Source organism: Myotis davidii, unplaced genomic scaffold (assembly GCF_000327345.1).
Source record: "Myotis davidii unplaced genomic scaffold, ASM32734v1 scaffold1997, whole genome shotgun sequence".
NCBI lineage: Eukaryota > Metazoa > Chordata > Mammalia > Chiroptera > Vespertilionidae > Myotis > Myotis davidii.
In genome coordinates this window covers 197,302-198,182 of record NW_006288266.1, presented here as the reverse complement: position 1 = coordinate 198,182, position 881 = coordinate 197,302, and the positions used below count along the sequence as shown (strand labels likewise).

Below are 881 nucleotides of genomic sequence, written 5' to 3'. Positions count from 1 at the left end.
GGCTAGAGGTCACCGCGGGCATTCCCTGCGGGAGTGACCTGCCCGCACACCCCTCCAGGACTCGCCACCTTCATCAGGGATGCCTGGGCCAAGGAGCCGGTGCTCGTCGCGTCCTGCGTCATCGGGAGCCTCTGTGCGTGAGAGCGAGCGTGCGTCACCCCCTCCGGCGTCCCGCCCCAAAGGTCCCGTGGTCCCCTCCGGGGTTCCCTCCTGACCCCCGGCCCCTGGCCGCCCTCGTTCCGTCTCCCTTCCCACCTGTGTGTCAGCAGCCTCTCGGGGTCCCCTGGCCTCCCCCAGCCCTGATACTATGACCCCTTCCCCATCCCGAGGGCCCCAGTCTCATTTTCTTTTCGTTATTTTTTTTATTTTTTATAATTGATTGGCTGCCTCCTGCACGCCCCCTACTGGGGATGAGCCTGCAACCCGGACATGTGCCCTTGACCGGAATTGAACCTGGGACCCTTTGGCGCTCTATCCACTGAGCGACACCGGCCAGGGCCACAACCCCTTTCAAGGAGGGGTGCCCAGCCCTGGCTGCGCAGGAAAACCCGTGAGCAATAATGTCCTAATCCTCCCGCGTTCACCCTCACACCCCCGCCACCCCCCAGCGACTTCAGTGTGCGCCCCATTGCGACCCTCTGCTCTGGGACAGGGTTGCGCATACTTGAAGGTGCATGGGGGCCACTTCAGGGGGAGGGTTCCCGTTCGATTCTGGTCAAGGGCACACATCTCTCTGTGGGCTCCTCCCCCGGTGGGGTGCATGCAGGAGGCATCCAATCCATGTGTTTCTCTCAGGTTGATGTACCTGTCTTTCCCTCTCTCTTCCACTCTCTAAAAATCAATGGAAAAATGTCCTCGGGTGAGGATTTAAAAAATGTTAA

At 60.7% G+C, this 881-nt stretch overlaps 1 protein-coding gene across 1 annotated transcript in view; it reads left to right on the top strand.

Annotated features, from left to right (window-relative positions):
* NDUFA3 (NADH:ubiquinone oxidoreductase subunit A3) overlaps positions 1 to 881 on the top strand; it is a 23,054-nt gene that overhangs the window by 401 nt on the left and 21,772 nt on the right. The window contains exon 2 of the mRNA XM_006760198.2: positions 59 to 133. Coding sequence (XP_006760261.1) covers positions 59 to 133 — 75 coding nt within the window. The remainder of the gene's footprint in view (positions 1 to 58; positions 134 to 881) is intronic.